Source organism: Zalophus californianus, chromosome 8 (assembly GCF_009762305.2).
Source record: "Zalophus californianus isolate mZalCal1 chromosome 8, mZalCal1.pri.v2, whole genome shotgun sequence".
In the NCBI taxonomy this organism is placed as follows: Eukaryota; Metazoa; Chordata; class Mammalia; order Carnivora; family Otariidae; genus Zalophus; species Zalophus californianus.
Window position 1 is genome coordinate 72,124,370 of NC_045602.1, and position 17,089 is coordinate 72,141,458.

At 42.0% G+C, this 17,089-nt stretch overlaps 1 protein-coding gene across 2 annotated transcripts in view; it reads right to left on the bottom strand.

Annotated features, from left to right (window-relative positions):
• Window positions 1-8,556, bottom strand: part of PPP1R21 (protein phosphatase 1 regulatory subunit 21) — a 59,404-nt gene extending 50,848 nt beyond the window's left edge. For both annotated transcript variants that reach the window (XM_027620872.1, XM_027620871.1), the window contains exon 1: window positions 8,428-8,556. In XM_027620872.1, the coding sequence (XP_027476673.1) occupies window positions 8,428-8,484 (57 nt within the window). In that variant the 5' untranslated portion in view covers window positions 8,485-8,556. The remainder of the gene's footprint in view (window positions 1-8,427) is intronic.
• Window positions 8,557-17,089: the final 8,533 nt, after the last annotated feature.

A 17,089-nucleotide genomic window follows, 5' to 3' on the forward strand; every position in this document is an offset into this window, starting at 1 on the left:
TAAATAAAAACTAATACAATAAACTAATACTAAATACTAATGCAATAAACTAATATTAAAACTAATAAAATAAATAATACGGTTCTGTGTATGTCATTTTCCTTGAAACTCTGGCACACATTCATTTGTAAAATACATACAATCGGACTAATTATGAAATAAGAACTCTATAGAGAATCAAAGTGTAGGGCACTAAACATACCCAGCAGGACACCGTGCCTAATATTAGCCACGCAAATATCATCCCCCACAATAGCCTCAGGAATGGTGGACTTGCACTAAGGCATCAGCTAAGGCAGTGTATGAAAGAAACTAAGAAGACTCAATCCAGAAGTTGGTAATAGCAGCTAACATTTGAAAACTCATCATATACCAGGCACTGTCCTAAGTGTTTTCCATGTATTACCTCATTAATCTTTACAACCCTATGAAGTAGGTACTATAATTGTGTCCATTTTACAGATGAGCAAACTGAGGTACAGAGAAGTTAAGTGGTAATGCTGAGATTCAGACCCCAGATTTAACTCCAGTCATAATGCCATTAGACAATACTGGTTACTATTGTCTAAAGCTACGTATAAATGAGAAAAGAAGTAGGCTGGAGAGGTTGGGGAAGTCTTTGAAAAGGTAGGACGCAGACTTTTTTTTTTTAATTGAGGTATAACTTTATTTTAAATAAAGCATACAAATCAAGAATTCTAAAGCTAAATGAATTGTGTGTATGCATATAGGTATACAACCAGCACTTGCAGAATTTCAAAAGATAAAATCCACTTCTACAGGAAGAAGAAAGTTCTCAGCAACACTGAGCATGTAAGTAGAAATATACAAGTCCTATGTAGCCAAAGCAAAAGGTGTACAGACTCATATTCTGAGGTTCAGTACAGAGACCATGAAAGACCAGGTTCTTCTCTGGGAAACTGAACAAAGGGAATGATTTTATCTGTGAGCTTAAAAAAAAATCTACTTCTAATTCTGCATAACTCAGATCTGTCTCCTGAGAACAGAAATGACCCTCCTCTGTGCCAAAAGGATAGGAATATTTAAATACTAAACCTTAAACTGAGTATGTGGAATTCTATAGAAAATTTAGCTAAGAATCTAAGAAAAGCAGGAATACTGCAGGATATTCAACAGCTTGAGCAAAAGACAGATTAAAAAATGAGCTTCTTCTATTTTTAGAAAGTTAAAGATACAGCTCACTACAAATAAAGAAGACCCAAATCTTGCTCTGCCATTTAGTAGACAATTTAAACTTGAAAAATTCACTTAACCATTCTGATCACTTTCTATAGGACCAGAACCACGACAATTTAAAAAAAGAACCTTAACTTTCATTTCTAAGACACACTTAAAAGCTACTTAAAACAAATTAACAGCCTACTCTGTTAAAAAGCAAAACATATTTTTTTCTTAAAGATTTTATTTTTAAGTAATCTCTACACCCAACATGGGGCTCAAACTCAATCCCGAGATCAAGAGCCCCAGGGTCCACCGACCGAGCCAGCCAGGCATCCCACAAAACAAAACTCTTAAATTACTGCTGTATAGAATTCAATCTGACTACAACAAAAAATGATTTGGATATTCCTTTGGAAAATACTGTTTGCTAAACTAATCAACAACAAAAACATGGTTTCAATAAAACTGCTTGGCAGAAAATGCAGCTCCTTTAGAAATATTTACCTAATACATTTATGAAGGTAGACAAGGATGACAGTCAGAAGCTCAGCACATACCACTGCCGTGTTAATTACACTTCACGGCATCTGGCGTCTTCCCACATTTCAGCATTCACTACGGCCACACTAGTGCATTAGTGAACCAGCAGCTTGTCAAATGCTGATGTTGCTGTGGTCAGTCTGGTCTTTTAGAATCCATCGTTCTCCCCACCAGCATTCACCACAGTGGGGAGGCAAATGAACACTGTTTTACTGTTTTAAAAATAGGTACAAGATCACCAGATGGTCACTAAAGCCTCCAGGAGATACGTACGGAGGCTCCAAAGCATGTGGGCCTAAGAAACAAGTGCCCTGAAGTGTCCATTAGGAAAAACTCTCCAGAAAATGACAGAGCCTACTTCCAAGCAGCTGTGCACCAAGCTCTTCTGTTCCATCCAGTAGAGGAACAGTACCTTTGCAGCCCAACTCTGAAACCCTTAGTCCTTTTAAACCTCGTTTTTCATGGTCTTGTAATCTTCTGATTTGCTTTACCTTTACTCTGAAAGCACAGCCCTTGCTCATTTTGACCAACCAAATCCCAGTTGTTCTTCCAGGAGCTAACTTCCTACCTCTGGTCCTAATTCATCCATAAATGTTTCCTAACCCCTCCCTATGGTCCGCAGGGAGCTTGCCCCTCTGTTCCTTTGGCACCTAACTAGTAAGAAGACATCTCTTATTAAACTGTTCAGCTTTAATTTTACTTTTTAAAGCAGTAAATTTTACATTTACTAATTTATGTTTGACTTCTGTACTCATCTCCCATCTGCCAATAAAACTGCAGCTCGTGGTAGAGACTACAGCCTACTTCCCTGTATCTCCTGCCTACAGTGAAAGATCAAAGCCATGGACACAGAAGGCACTCAGTAAATGTTTAGTTAACTAGTCAAATTAAATACTGTATGTAAAAGGCATTTGAAGGTAATGCATCATACATCTATAAAGCTTCATTACTCTAACAGTCCCTCTCTGACCTTACCCCAAGATCTGTCTCCTGCATCAGTGACAAGGTAACTCCAGCCACCACTCCCTGGTACTGCAGAGCCTACGGATAGTTTATCCCCATCCAGAGGGACGTACAAGCAAGTAGGGAGAGAGAAAGACCAAGTGGTACTCTCAGTGCTTTGGAATACTGAAAATGGTAGAACCAGAAGGAGTTTTAGGGATCACCCAGGCCAGAGATTCTGAAGCTGGGATCTGTAGGTGGCTTCAGTATTTTGAAGCTTCGAATCAGGGTTTGGGTGAGGCTTAGGGATGGGCTTAGGGTTGTATAATGCTCACATTACTTTGTAATGAAGAAAAGCTTATATGTTTAATAGTTTGTTTTATAGGGTTGTAAAACTTGTAAAATGTCAAAATGTCCACTGTAGGAAATAGTTATGTAAGAGTGGTTCTAACACAGAAGACTGTTGGGGATTAGATGAGAAAATGTGTATATGGGATTCATCTCTCTTTCCCCACAAACTCTTCCAACAGTCCGTGATTGAAGGTAGTACATCTCTAATCTTGGACCCGTTGTCCCATCGCAGGTTGTCAAAGCAACAGGAGAGGTCATAGTTGACTTACCACCACTCTCTGTCCCTAGAGCAATAACTTTGTGATAAGCCTGACCGTTCCAGAACCAGAGTTACGTAGAGAAGTCTGTAGAGTGGTCTTTAGCGATTTAGGCTCAGGCCTTTTGAGGCTTCTTGATGTCCAGTAGGACCACATGGTTCTAATCATTTGGAGAAACACCTGTAGACTCTGCAGTCCCAGGTAGCAGTGGCTGGAGTTATTCCGTCACTGAGGCAGGAAACAAACCCTCTTCTCTCAGACCTGCCCTCAAACGGACCCCTTCTCCTGTTCCTGATCCCATGCAGGCCAACTCCTTAGGACAACACCCCACCCCAACCCCTGCAGTCTGTCTCACCTGTGACTGGATGACTAGATCAGCGGCCGATTAAAGAGGAAGGGTAGGACAGACACCCCTGGCTTTTCTAAGGTCCTACTATTCAAAGTGTGGTCTGCAGACAGTGCAATAGCATCACCTGGGAGCAGACTCTCGGGCCCCACCCCGGACCTACTGAACCAGAATCTGCCGTTCAACAAGGTCTTCAGGTGAGTCACAGAGACGTTTTGTGTCTGTGACGCACTGATCTAGGGGCTAAGCTAGCACCTTCTAACAGGGTAGCCAAAGCCACATGTGCCTATTTAAATTTAAATTAAAATAAAATCTAACATTCTGTTCCCTAGTTGCACTAGCCACACTGGAAGTGCTCAACGGTACCACATGACTAGTGGTTTGCCCCGCTGGACAGCATAGATACAGAACATTTTCATCCGCATGGAAAGTTCCATTGAATAGCACTGAACACAATGCTGTTTTCCAAACAAACTTTAGTAGTAAACTCTACACCCTGGGGGGGGGGGGCTGATACTAGACTTTAATCCAAATGATACTCATTTTTAATCCAGCTCCTGAGTCAATTTCTCTTACAGGAAGGGGCAATTAATCAGGTCCCACCAAACTCCACTATCTAGAAAGCAAACACACCGAGTCAAAACTGACCCTTCACCAATATGAATAGCTATTTCCTAAGAGTATAAATCTAAAAAAGCTCCCACAGGCAATCTCCTTCATCACTAAAAGAAGCATCAATTGCAAAGTAAACTGTTAAGAGAAATACTGGATGTCTGACTTTCCCATTTGTTTTTACTGGCTCAAAAAGAGCTTTGAAAAGATTGAGCAAAAACTAATATACTGATTCTTTTGGTTCTCAAACTTTGGTGTGCATCCAAATCACTTCAGAGGTTTGCTACACACAGATTGCTGGGTTTGACCACCAGTTTCAGATTCAGTAAGTCCCAGGTGGGTCTGAGAATGTATACTTCTAACTAGTTCCCAGATGCTGATGATGCCAATCCAGGGACCACACTTTGAGAACCACTGGCCCAGAGTAACACAAACACTAAGAAAACAGAACCTGAAACATGCTTACACACATAACATGATGCCAGGCAGGGATGCAGGAGCTCCTGCAAAGAAAGCAGGCTGAAATCAATAGAGCCAGGACTCAGTGCTCTTAGCCTCTCCTCCCTATGAGACATACCAGAGCATCAGAAGCAGACCAGGCTGCGGAAGAGACACCATATAAGAAACGATCTTTGATTCTTAATCTACCGTGTAGTAACTGAGGCGTCGATTAGCTTTCCCTCACATCTCAAAGAAGCAGTTTGCATTGCTTACCAACTACCTTCAAAAACCTCTGAAAACCAATGCATACACCTTTCCTCTCCCCTAAACTTTATTAAACCTGAAGTTTCAAAAGTCTCCAATGACCTTCTAATTGCCCAAACGACCAGGGTCTTAATCTCTACTTTTACTGGCTTTTCCATTAACACTTTACATTAACAGTATGTATGCCTCAGAAATTCTCCTCTGCTTTGGCCTCCCATCTTTTATGTAACTAAACTTTCAGTCTCTTAAATGGGAGCTCCTCGGGCCATTTTTTTCCTTCTTGGGAGGAAAGAATATTATGATCATAGTTCTTAGGCAAGAAATGGGCTCCTTCCTGGAAAACAGGCTGAGATCTGCATTAAATCTGACCAAGAAGATTCTGCAACTGTCCTTGGTTTAGGGATCATGCTTGCTGCTGTCTTGATATGTAGCCTCCTTCTACTGTCTATGAGGAACTCTATTGTCTTTGTATCCTAAATAAGGAAAAAGACCTAACTGGATTTCAACATTAGCCCACAACTTCTGCACCAGGGAAGGTAATGCAAAGCTCGAGTGCCCCTTCCACAAGCTCAGGGCTGAAGGCAGCACAGATCTTATCTAGAAATTACTCGGCACTAGAATTGACAGAGAATAAAAAGCACATGAAATCTTTTGACCAATCTCTGTTCTCTTATGTTCTGAAGTGTCCATCACATTGCAATTAAAAGGATGAAAAATGATCTAACCCAATCTGAGAGATAAATAACCTCAAGTCTGGCAGACCTCCTACAGTCCATCTCCTCCTCCCTTCACACCCTTCCCACAGGTGTTCTCCAAAGAGTCTACCAAAAGGTTCCACCCGGACTAACTCTTGCAGTTCAACTGCTTGTCTTCACAGGAATTATTCCAAAAGCTCTGGCCTTTGTCCTGACTTTTAGCCAGTCCATCTCCACTAGAAATTTCCAGCAGTTTCCCCAACAACACCTCAACTACTATGTGAACAAGATAACTTTGATGTGCCTTGCAACCTTAAAATTCTATAATTATATCCAACCTTTAATACACCCCTTTGCCCTAAACTGGCTCGCCTTCCTGCCAGTAGCATCTGTCAGTGGCAGTCATGTCCCTTCATCTAGAACCACAGGGTCAACTCTTCAGTCTCCCCTCACTCACCACATCCCACAGATGAGTAAGACACAAGGATGAGTGTCTCATATACCATAGTCTTCATAAGTTTTGTGCTATGTACAAAGCGGGCACTCAAAAAAGAGGTAACTAGGGGCGCCTGGGTGGCTCAGTCGGCTGCGCAACTGACTCTTGGTTTCTGCGCAGGTCGTGATCTCGTAGTCTTGGTCATGGGATCAAACAGCATGGGGCTCTGCGCTCAGTGCGAGCCTGCTTCAGATTCTTTCTCCCTCCCTCCGTGCCCCCTCCCAACTCTCGCATGCTCTCTCTCTAAAATAAATAAATAAAATCTTTAAAAATGAAGTTAAAAAAAAAAGAAGTAAAAAGGTACTTTAACCCTAAGTCCTAAATCTAGGCCCTCCTCTCCATCTTAACAGTGACTAATTTGATTTAGTCCTATATTACACTTCCCAAAAGTATCCCAACAGCCTATAGTCTGGTCTTCTTTTCACCGATCTTTCCCTATTTCAATCCATCCTCCGAGTAGTTAGTTACCAGTTCCCCTCCTAAAAGTAATGCCATTATCCCAATTAAAAACCTTTGACATCTATTATTCAAAAGATAAAGTTCAAACTTATTTGACATCCACAACCCTTTATGATGATGAGGTCCAAATTAACTCTCCAACCATACTGCACCTCTCTCTGCCGTGTACCTTAACGTGCTTTCATGACTGGGAACATGGCCTGTTCCCTTTGCCTGGGATGCTACCAACCCTCCCTCTTCCCTATTTCCCAATCTGAGTAACTTCTACTCTTACCCTCATCTCTTCTGTGTTCCCACTGAACACTTGTCATACGTATCATAATTATGTACAATGTCTGAACATTCTATTAAAGGATTCTCCTTAAACCAGAACTCTGCTCACTCAACAGAACCTGGCAGACTATGCACAGGAGGCCCATAATAAATGTCCATTGAACGAAAAAGCATATATATCCAAAAAAAAAAATCTTTTGGAAGGCTACACAATTATTTCAGCAATGCAGTCACTGCTTAAAACATTTTTAGAACTCTCTTTTGCCATTTGGAATTGCCTTCTGAGACTGTTTATCCTCTGGAGAAGAAAATCAGTCCCCTCACTTTATACTCTTAAAACATTTTCACCCAAAATAGTGGAGTCAACTTTGAGTATTGCCATTCTCCACACGCTCTCCTTCATCATATGGATTTGTTCCAAACAATTTCTGACCCTTTCCAACAAGAAAATATTCCTTCAAAGGCTGAAAACTTGCCATCACTGACATTGTGCTGCAGGCTCTTAAGACAATTCCAAATGTAAATGCAAGAAGTTCTGCCAATGGCCGCACCGCTGGAATAAGTATATTATCTCAAAAGACTCCCATTTGATGGTGAAAAGACCCAAGTGTGTATGTTTAGGCAAAGGTTTTATTTTTCAAACAATAGTTCATTTTACCTTGCTGAATATGTGTTAAGTGAAACCCTAAGAAAAAAATGTGCGTCCGTTTCTCTAAATTGTCAAAAGGGGGCTAGGTCTTCCCAATGCTCCCATGATGCCAGATCATTGAAAACTAAGCTTAATGACTGTTCAATTTCCGAGGATGTGAGATTCTTTTATAACTTCATTAGAATATTCTTAAGGCAGCAACACCTTAGAAGCAGCACCGCCCTTTCCCAAGAAAAGGGTTCCATCATTTAAAGAAGGATGCCATAAATACGACTGTTTGCTTAACTCAACATGTATTGAGCACCTGGGTGTTCTGCCCCACTCCAGGTGACCGAGGGAAAAGACAGAAAAAGGGACACAGCCCTAGCACTCAAGCTTTCAAAATCATCTCCAGACAACATCTTGCCAACACACTAAATACATTCGTAACCACCCATCCTCAGTGAAACAGTTTACAGGAATGGCTCGCTCTACCCTCCCGAATTGACTGGGGACACATAAATCTCTTTATCCTCATCTCATCCCTGTGAGGAGGAAGAAAGCTTGATCTTTCCCATCACTGGGCTAGGAAAATTGAGGAAGCAGCAGTAGAGGTGCTTACCCTTCCCCTCCCCTCCCGACCAGCACCAGAGGCAGAAGCCAGGATTCGGACACCCCAGTCCCAAGCCCGCTAGTTTAGTGAGAAGGAAGAATCAAACTCCTGATCCTTCCGGCAGAAACGCACAGGGACCCAAAGACGGCCCGGCCCCAACCCCTGGGAGCTGCAGGTGGAGGCACGGTAATGGTGGACAGAGAAGACAGAGAGGAGGGGCACGGCTCGCGTGCCCCTTCGCCGTTCCCCTCCGTCCCGACGAGTAGCTGCCAAGGCAACCCGAGGCCGCAGGGCCGGGGACCCCCTACTCCCCGCCCACGATGGGTACCTTCGAGTACTCCTGAGCCAGCTTCTGGTACTTCCCCTGCAACTCTGCCGAGGCCATGGCCTCCCCCGCCCTGTCCGGGCCTGGCTGCCCAGGCCGCTCAGCCCCGCCCCCCGCCCCCAACCCCAGACACGCTCCCCAGTTGGGCTCCGCCAGCGCCCGCCCGCTGGGCCACCACCGCCGCGCCTCCTCCTCCACTTCCGGGTTCGCCGGGTGGGAGGAAGGCGGAGTGGGACCAGGGGCGGGGCGACTACCGGGGGCGGGGCAGCGCCTGGACGTCACCGCCCCACCCTCCCGCGCCTGAGCACGTGCGTGCGCAGCCTCGCTGGAGCGCCAGGGCTCTGCCTCTGGGACCAGGGGCGCCATCTTGACGCATGGCCCAAGATGGCGACCTAGAATGGATAAGAAGAGGATCGATCAAGAAAGGAAGGGAATGACGAGAGCCCACAGAATGGGGGTGGGGGGGACCGAGGAGAGGGGCGGTGGTTGCGAAGAGCAGAGGACCGGAAGAAGAAACATTCTAAGCGCATCAAGAATTCTGGCGGATCTTCTCTCCCCCTACCCCTGCTGGTTCCCATGGCAACCGTCTGGCGTTTGATGGTTATCGCTTTCAGAACGTACACGGGGAGAAAGACCTTTATATTCCTCTATCTCGTTATCCGGATATGGTAGCACCAGACATGCCCTGCATTGTAAAGTCTGACCCCCCAGATTTGTAACGCTTGCTGCTGCCATCCTCCCCTACTCCAGACCATACAAACCATTGTCTTATATTTTGACATTGAAATTGCTTTGTGTCCGTTCTCTACCCACCCTATCCACACACCCTTACCCCCATACGCGTACCACAGCAGAGCCTTTTTCAGTGGATTGAGTAAAAAGCCGTTAGGAAATTTCAGGAAATGTCTCCTGCCAGGCGTGCAGATAGGGTGGATGATAACAAATAACTGGAGAATTGAAGCAAAAAATAGTCTGCCTGAGATATTTTATACTGCTTTTCTTGAAATAAAAGCTTGCCTCCATTCAACAAATATTTGTTGGAGTTCTATTGTATATTCGATATTGTTCTAGGTATTGCCTGTATTGCAACATTAAAATGTTCATTGATAGAGGAATGAATAAATAAAATTTAAAGTATGTTTGCCATAAATTACAACACAGCAGTTAAAACAAATGACCTAGATCTGTATATCTGTATGTATCAACATGACAGGATGTTAGCAAATTGCAGTACACAATAGGATGAAAAGATGCATTTAAAAATAGGAAACATTTGCTTTGTTCGTGAACAGGTGAACATGTAGGAAAAATAGAAAAACAAGAACTGGACAGATACACATCAAATTCTGGATAGTGGTCACCTCTGGTGGGAAAAAGAAAGGGAAATGAAATGGCAGAACAAAGGACCATAAACTTTAGTTAATTTTTTAAAAGTAAATGTGACAGGGCGCCTGGGTGGCTCAGCTGGTTCAGCGACTGCCTTCAGCTCAGGTCATTGATCCTGGAGTCCCGGGATCAAGTCCCGCATCGGGCTCCCTGCTCAGCTGGGAGTCTGTTCTCCCTCTGACCCTCCCCCCTCTCATGCTCTCTCTCTCTCTCTCAAATAAATAAATAAAATCTTTAAAAAAAAATAAATATGACAGGATGTAAACATTACCTACCTAGGAGGTACAGTAGGATCATAGTTATATTGGCATTTTAGGATACTTGAAATTTTCCATGATTAAAAATACTGTGACATCCTAGTTTCTTGTTTGGCTATGAGTAAGCCTGGGATTTTATACTGAAATGCTGAGCCCGTACGCGTTTTTTCAGCAATTGTAATGTATAAGAGGATTATAAACTTTAAAAAATGTTGTTTATATTTTTTTTAATTTGCTAATAGTGACGCCCTACTGTCCAGCAAACTTTCAGAACAATCCTTTTAAACTATTATTATTAGGGTGCCTGGGTGGCTCAGTTGGTTAAGTGACTGCCCTCGGCTCAGGTCATGATCCTGGAGTTCCAGGATCGAGTCCTACATCGGGCTCCCTGCTCAGCAGGGAGTCTGCTTCTCCCTCTGACCCTTCCCCCTCTCATGCTCTCTCTCTCATTCTCTCTCTCAAATAAATAAATAAAATCTTTAAAAAAATTATTATTATTAGTTTTCATGACACCACCAAGCGGCAGAATTAAATATTGTAAGTGCATTTTTCTGGTTTGTAAAGTAATGGAATTTTCAATCATTTAAAAATAAAATGTCGGGTGCCTGGATGGCTCAGTTGGTTAAGCGACTGCCTTCAGCTCAGGTCATGATCCTGGAGTCCCAGGATCGAGTCCTGCATCGGGCTCCCTGCTCAGCAGGGAGTCGGCTTCTCCCTCTGACCCTCCCCCCTCTCATGTGCTCTCTCTCTCTTATTCTCTCTCTCAAATAAATAAAATAAAATCTTTAAAAAAAAAATAAAACATCATCTCAGAAACAACATTCCACAGAAAGAATGTCCAACTTTGGCTAGAGAGCCTATGTGAGTTCATTTTGCTGAACTGAGAAATTTGCTTTCCACTGCTTGGTCTAGTTATTCTGTCAGATGCACGGTTTTCAAATCCCAGTTCATAAGTCTGAATACATTAAAGATTCTCTCCCTCAACACCATTAAGTGAGTGAAAAGGCAACACCATTAAGTGAGTGGGAGAAGATGCTTACAACATTTATATCCAACAGAGTTCTCTTACTCCCTTATTCAAATATATAAAGAGCTCTTACAAATCAATAGAGAAAGGCAATCAAAAAGAAAAATAGGCGAGAGACTTCAACAGGAATTTCACAAAAGAAGATATATAAATATCCATTAAATATGCAAAAGAGTGTTCAGTTTCATTAGCAATCAGGAGGAAGTAAAATTAAAACCACAGTGAGATACCATTCATACCCACAAGTGTTAGTGAGGATATGGAACAGGAGAAGCTCTTATAAAATGCTGGTAGGAATATAAACTGGAAAAATCATTTAGGAAAGATTTTGGTATTATTTACTCATCCATACATATTCATGATCTAGCAATTCTACTCTTAGGTATACACCAAAAAAAAGACAGTGTGCATGTATTCACCAAGAATATTCATACCACTATTATTCATAAGAGTCAAAAAAAACCTATCAACAGAATAGATAAATGATTGTACATTCATATTATGGAGCACTAAACAGCAATTAAAAACAACTGAACTATAGCTAACTGCTGGATGAAAATCAAAATATAATCCAGAACGAAAGCCAGCTCCCCCCTAAAAATTATATTGTATAACTTCATTTACATGATTTTCAAAAAATGGCAGAATTCAATTATAAGGTTCAGGGATGTATGCTCGGGTAATGTAACTAGAAAGAAAAATAAGGAAGTGATAGCCACAAAAGTGAGAAACCTGATTGGAAGGGGGCATGAGATGGGCTGTGGGGGTGATGGCAGTGTTCTTTCTGTGTTAACTGGGTGATAACTAACTTCTCATCAGGTACATTTTTGTTTTGTGTACTTTTTTCTATGAGTGTTCCATTTCGCAATAGCAAATTTTTCTTTTTTAAATCTCAATTATCTCATATGCTTGCCAGCAATAGTTCCCAACCTGTAAAAATAACATACTTATGGGGAGTAGTATAAATGAAGGTTGCTTGGAATTATTGTAAATATGCAAGTGTTATGATGATCATTAAATCATTTAAAAAATGTAATTGTTTTAGGACTTTTTTTTTTCAGTTGCAGGTATGAGAAATGGAACTCAAACTAGCTTAGACCCAAAGGGGGAATTTACTAGAAAGCTTTGTGAATAGCTCACAGAAGAACAAGAAAAAGAGGAGCACAGGATCTCAAGTACAACGCAGCCCAGGGATCTGTTTTTGCAACTCTCGCATTCCCAGCATGTGCTCCTTCCCCGTATCTTCCTTTACTTCTGCGAGGTAGCCAAACCAAGCGGCGCACTGGTCCTGAGCCTCCCATCTCACAACTCTGCCTCCCAAGAGAAACTAGGCTGCTTAGTTCCAGTTTGAAAAATCCTAGGGAAGGTCTCTGACAGCTTGGGTGAGATGCTCATCCTTGGGTCCATCAGCTCTGACCTGAATTTTCAGTCACACAGGACGGACTGGTCAGCTGAGAAACCCCCTAGGCCCTGACCAAACCTAGGGAATAGATCACTCTTTCCCCAACTGAAGACTTCTACGGCAGATGCCACCAGGGTAAGCAAGGGATACACAACTACAGAGACAGGTAAGGGCCAGAAAGCAACACTGGGGACCCCTTGATGCAGACCCAAGTTTCCCCAAGGGCATAGCGTGCTCTCCGCACACCTGGAAGCCATCTTGGGAGGTGAGAAAGAGGGACCAAAACTTAGAATAAATGAGTATTTCCTGAAAGGACGGACTATTGTAAACCAAAATAAATAAATAAATAAATAAATAAAACAAAACAAGAGTTTTGACTGGAGACTGGGAAATTACTAACTGATGAAATAGGCCTTCCCCTTCCAATGGAGAGGAGATTGTGAGAAGACCAGATCTGCCATAGAGAAAGGAAAGGCTCCATTTTCTCTGCACATCTAAACATACCATGAGTCAGTTATGGCAACATAGCATAAGCAAGAAAAAGTTTTGGTTTGTGCTATTCAAACTCCATCCTGAACAATAAAAGATCTGGCTTAAAACAAGACTTGGGACTTCCTTATACATCATGAAAGGATAATGATGGAGAACAGAGATGTTGGCCCTTAGTTCAATGTTGATGAATAAACAATTATATATTAAATAAGGGGTCTTTAAAGAAACACACCTAAAATGAAGTTATTGATTCATTGATGAAAATGCTGTGACCAGAGGCTTGCAGGAACCTAAGCCTGTGTTTTCTAATCCCGTTAATTGCTAATTCAGTGTTTATGGCAATTTGAGAACATAACTATTGCCAAGTAAGGGAAATCAAATGTAATGTATATAGATTGAGAACAATGTGGAACTTCTCTTGGTCATACAGTGACCAATTATGCCATGGGGTTACTTAGAAGATATTGTCAATCTCTGGGTGCACATGATTTCTTGGTGCAATGGAGTCATGTTTTCCATCTTAGCATATATCTGAAAATCAAGAACTTCTTTCAATCTTCAAAGCTCCATCTTTTGAAATCATACATTTTACTTCATAATAACCTGCTGTATGTAGCAGCCCCTACAGTGACATTGGAAGACCACCTAGCCCCACCCGCATCTCCCCACACAGGCATTAAGATAACTAAGTAACAATTTTCTCTGGTCTAGTTTCACAATCCCCATGGCTGGTCACCACACCTGGCCACTGAGATAATGGACAACAAAGAGCATTTGCATGGGTGGATATAAGGAAAGGACTAAAGAAGGCAACCTTTGGGTCTTTTGTTATGGCATATTGTCCTTGTGTTATTTATATTTTTAACCCAGTGGGAAAATGCGTATCACTCTACGGTAAAATTAAAGAAGGGGTGGGGAGAAGGGGGAGAAAGAAAAGAACTTTCCTCCACTTGATTTTCTTTTGAGCAGTTAGCTCCAAAGTTCAGGTTTTGTAATGAGCGCTCAGTGAGGCAAAATCTGACAAATGTGATGATTTGCAACTTTGAGGAGCTCTACTAAATAGGAATTCTGGACTTTGAAGGTCTGCAACCCCCTTCTTTGGCTGTGCTCTAATGCTTTGCCTCCCTTGGTCGCAGCAAGACAGAAGAATGACAGAATAAGCACAGAGCCCTGACTTAGCTTGTCCAAAGTCAAATAGTGAACACTGGCAGAATCGTAACTAGAACCCAGGTCCTTTGTCTCTACTGCAGGCTGTATTTTCTCTAAGTTAGGTTAAGTGCCCACATGGAAGAAACCTTTTGCTATTTAGCTTAAAGAATCAGAAGGTGAACAATGAGATACTACCTCACACCAGTCAGAATGGCTAAAATTAACAAGTCAGGAAAGGACAGATGGTGGGGATGCGGAGAAAGGGGAACTTTCTTACAGTGTTGGTGGGAATGCAAGCTGGTGCAGCCACTCTGGAAAACAGTATGGAGGTTCCTCAAAAAGGTGAAAATAGAGCTGCCCTACAACCCAGCAATTGCACTATTGGGTATTTACCCCAAGGATACAAACATAGTGATCCGAAGGGCACCTGCACCCCAATGTTTATAGCAATGTCCACAATAGCCAGACTATGGCAAGAGCCAAGATGTCCATTGACAAATGAATGGATGAAGAACATGTGGTATATATATGTACAATGGAATACTACTCAGTGATCAGAAAAAAGTGAAATCTTGCCATTTGCAACAACATGGATGGTATTAGAGGGTATTCATTATTGTTTTTTCCTTCTCTTAAGACTGGTTTTCTCTGCCTCCCTGTCTTATATGAGGAAATAGTCATGAACAGCACCCAGATTTCTATAAATGAACCTATTACATATTTTTTAAGTTTGTAACTTGTTATTATGGACAAGTTTTTAAAACACATACAAAAGAAAAGAGAGTAATATAATGAGCCCCCATGAGCCCATAACCTAGCTTTAACAATAATCAGCTCTGGCCTACAACCCCATCCATGTTCTCCCACCCCACTTGATTAATTTGAAACAAATCCAATATGTCATATGATTATTTTTAAAAATATATTTATTTATTTACTGGAGAGCGAGAGCATGAGCAGGAGGGAGAGGGGGACAGGGAGAGAGACTCTCAAGCAGACTCCATGCTGAGCACAGAGCCCAAAGCAGGGCTCCATCTCAGGACCCTGAGATAGAAACTGAGCTGAAATCAAGAGGGAGAGGGGGAAGCAAGGAGCCCAACGCGGGGCTGGATCCCTCAATCCCAGGTCTCTGAGATCTTGACCTGAGCTGAAGGCAACAGATTGAGCCACCCAGGTGCCCCTCATATTGTAACTTTTTATTTATTCTTCTAGCAAGAGAGTTTTCAAACTCAAATACATATCTTTTTCAAATTGAAGTCTAGTTGACACAATGTTACATTAGTTTCAGGTGTACAACATTGTGATTCAGCAAGTCTATCCATCATGCAGTGCTCCCCACAAGTGTAGCTACATCTCCTGATGTCCTTTTTCTGGTCCTCTTGACTGTAACAGTTTCTCGGACTTTCCTCATTTTTGATGACCTGGACAGTTTTGAGGAGTATTGGTCAATTGTTCTGTTGAGTGTGCCTCAGTTGGGATTTGTCTAATGTTTTCTCATGATTAGACTGGGGTTAGATTTTTGGAAAGGAGACCAAAGAGGTAAAGTGCCATTCTTAACATATCATATATCACATCAAGGGCAATATGAGCAACATGTTAAATTTGATCATCTTAATAATCTACGAGATGTTGATAATCTATTAGATATCAGTGTTAAAGAGTTGCATTTGCTTAAGCATGGGGCCTTTTCTTTCTCCATTCTTCTGCCTTTATATTCCAATTTTGCTCTTTCTCTGGAGTGTTGGCCCATACAATGGCTATAAAACAAAAGATGTATATTGAGGGACAATGGGGGATAAGACCAGAAATGGGAGGACACAAAGCACTGGATTTTTTTTTTTTTTTTAAGTTCTATGCCCAACATGGGGCTTGAACTCTTGACCCTGAAATCAAAAGTCACATGCTATACCAACTGAGCCAGCTAGGTGCCCCACGTACTAGCTTTTAAGTTTGGCCTTTTGGCAAGGGATGAGGGGAGGTAGAATAGGTGGAGAGTAAAGATTTAACTCTCACATTTTTGAAAGTCTACTCCTGAATTCTGCAGTATGGGCATCCTCATTTTGTGTGTGTGTGTGTGTGTGCACGCGTGTGTGTGTGTGTGTGTGTAGTAGAACATGCATAAGGTAAAATTTACCATTTTAGCCACTTTTCAGGTGCACATTCAGTGGTGTTAAGTACACTCATCATCACCACCCATCTCCAGAATTTCTCATCTTTCCAAACTGAAACTCCATATTGTTAAACCCTAACTCCACATTCCCCTCTTCCCCTAGCCCCTGGCAACCACCAGTCTACTTTCTTTTTCTATGAATTTGGCTACTCTAGTATCTCCTATAAGTGGAATTCTACAGTCTCTGTCCTTTTGTGTCTGGCTTATTTTACTTAAAATATGATCTTCATGTTTCATCCATGAGGTAGCATGTGTCAGAATTTCATTCCATTTTAAGGCTGAATAATACACCACATCTTACTTATCCATTCATGCATAAATAAATATTTTTAAGATAACAGCCACCCTCATGGGTATGAAGTAGTATCTCATGTGGTTTTGATTTGCATTTTCCTAATGATGGTGATGTTGAACATCCTTTCATGTACTTATTGGTATCCTTAATTTTTAAAGATGCTTTACCCTTGCCCATTGTTTATTTGCATACTCTACTGCCAATTTCACCTTCCTATTCCTTGCCAGTGTCACACAGAGGGACAGAGTGTAAGGGCACAAGCCTCTCTGACTCTGTAAATGGCTGTATTGGGACAAGTTTGTACTGCCTTTCTCTGTAGCTCTACAAAGCAGCAGGCCTCAGTTAAGGCAACTGGTCTACCTAAAAATGGCCTCCAAACTGTCCTCCCTGACTCTAGGCCACCCTCCTTGTTGCCGCAGATTGCTAGCTTCATAGAGTAGGAACAGTTTCCTATTTCCATAGGAAAACACCTGAATCCTTGGGCTCC